General features: G+C 49.5%; 1 protein-coding gene across 1 annotated transcript in view; it reads left to right on the top strand.

Moving 5' to 3' along the window:
• Positions 1-1,451, top strand: part of LOC112486257 (AP-1 complex subunit beta-1-like) — a 29,089-nt gene that overhangs the window by 6,597 nt on the left and 21,041 nt on the right. The window contains exons 11-12 of the mRNA XM_025052715.1: positions 531-629; positions 1,213-1,419. Coding sequence (XP_024908483.1) covers positions 531-629; positions 1,213-1,419 — 306 coding nt within the window. The remainder of the gene's footprint in view (positions 1-530; positions 630-1,212; positions 1,420-1,451) is intronic.

Genomic DNA, 1,451 nt, shown 5'->3' with positions numbered 1-1,451 from the left:
GACACTTACCCTTACCCCTGATTCAACGCCTTCTTTGGCCCCTTACAGCCTCCCTCCCTCCCCTGTTGCGACGCGGTCGGGGAAGGTCGAGGGCAGCGCAGGTGCTGCTGCAGCCCTCCCAGACTCGATCGTGCCGTAACCCCCCGCCCCCATTCTCCTGCCCAACTCCCACATGTGCAGATGTTCTCGTGCTGTGATAATGTCTTGATTGTGCTTTGTGCTGAGAGGTTTTTTTTTCCAGATCCCACACTGCGCCCCTCTTCCCACGGGGCCTAGTTTGGAGTTGTCTTTTTTTTCCCCTCCACCTCCTCCCCCAGCGTTTTTCAGTTGTTCTTCATCTATTATAGGGTGCGCCGAAGGGGCTGTGTCCTGGACTTCCTGTTCCTGTCTCTCCTTGTCAATTTATTTGTATTGTTTTATTGTCTATTCATGTATTCTTGGAACGGGTTGTACAAACTAATTTCGTATCACCTCTGGTGATAGGACAATAAAGTTCCTTCCTTCCTTCCTCCTTCCTTCCTTCCTTACAGGTGCAGCTGCAGCTTCTGACAGCCATCGTCAAGTTGTTCCTTAAGAAGCCAACAGAGACCCAGGAGTTAGTGCAGCAGGTGCTCAGCCTGGCCACACAGGTGAGGACAAATAACCACATCTAGAGGTTCTGTTCAGTTTATTCTCATCAGCTCGATTTATCTTTAGATTCCGATCGACTGAATACTTTTTAAAGTCTATCCTCATTACCTTGTGGTACACAGGAGTATTGGATCTGTTTATGGAGCTGGACATTGCACAAACCAAAGTAATGACTTCAGTCGTTTGAGTTCTTTTAGCTGTTTTCTCTTACTGCAGTCTGTATAATACAAGAATATACTATAATATTTTAACCAAACCTCAGAGGTACATACGTACAGTAATTCCAGTGACAGAAAAGAGAGAGTGGCGCTTGTGCCCAGAGGCAATGTCTCTGTCATTTGTGTGGAACCCCACGGTTCACCTGAGTAAGATCGAATCCCGGTTAGGGTGGTTGGTACCTTCCAGTGGACTCATCGCCCGCAGGAAGGTTTAGCGGGTTTGGTACGGTGCAATGTAATTAGGGTGGGGGTCATGGAGACTGCTGTCCCCGCGACCCGGTAACGGATAAGCAAAGATGGATGGATGTATGGATGGATGTTCTGTAAATAATCAACTTTCATTTCCTTCAACCTATTTCCTTAGGATTCTGATAACCCAGACCTCAGGGACCGTGGCTACATCTACTGGCGTCTGCTGTCCACAGACCCTGTGGCTGCCAAGGAGGTGGTTCTGGCTGAGAAGCCCCTGATCTCTGAGGAGACGGATCTGATTGAGCCCACTCTGCTGGAGGAACTCATCTGCCACATCGGTACTCTAGCCTCTGTCTACCACAAACCTCCGAGTGCCTTTGTGGAGGGCAGCCGTGGGGGGCAGGACAAGAG

This window comes from Cynoglossus semilaevis, chromosome W (genome assembly GCF_000523025.1).
Source record: "Cynoglossus semilaevis isolate Cse_v1.0 chromosome W, Cse_v1.0, whole genome shotgun sequence".
Classification (NCBI taxonomy): Eukaryota; Metazoa; Chordata; class Actinopteri; order Pleuronectiformes; family Cynoglossidae; genus Cynoglossus; species Cynoglossus semilaevis.
Note: the sequence above shows the minus strand (reverse complement) of the source record. Positions and strands in the feature narration are given on the sequence as shown.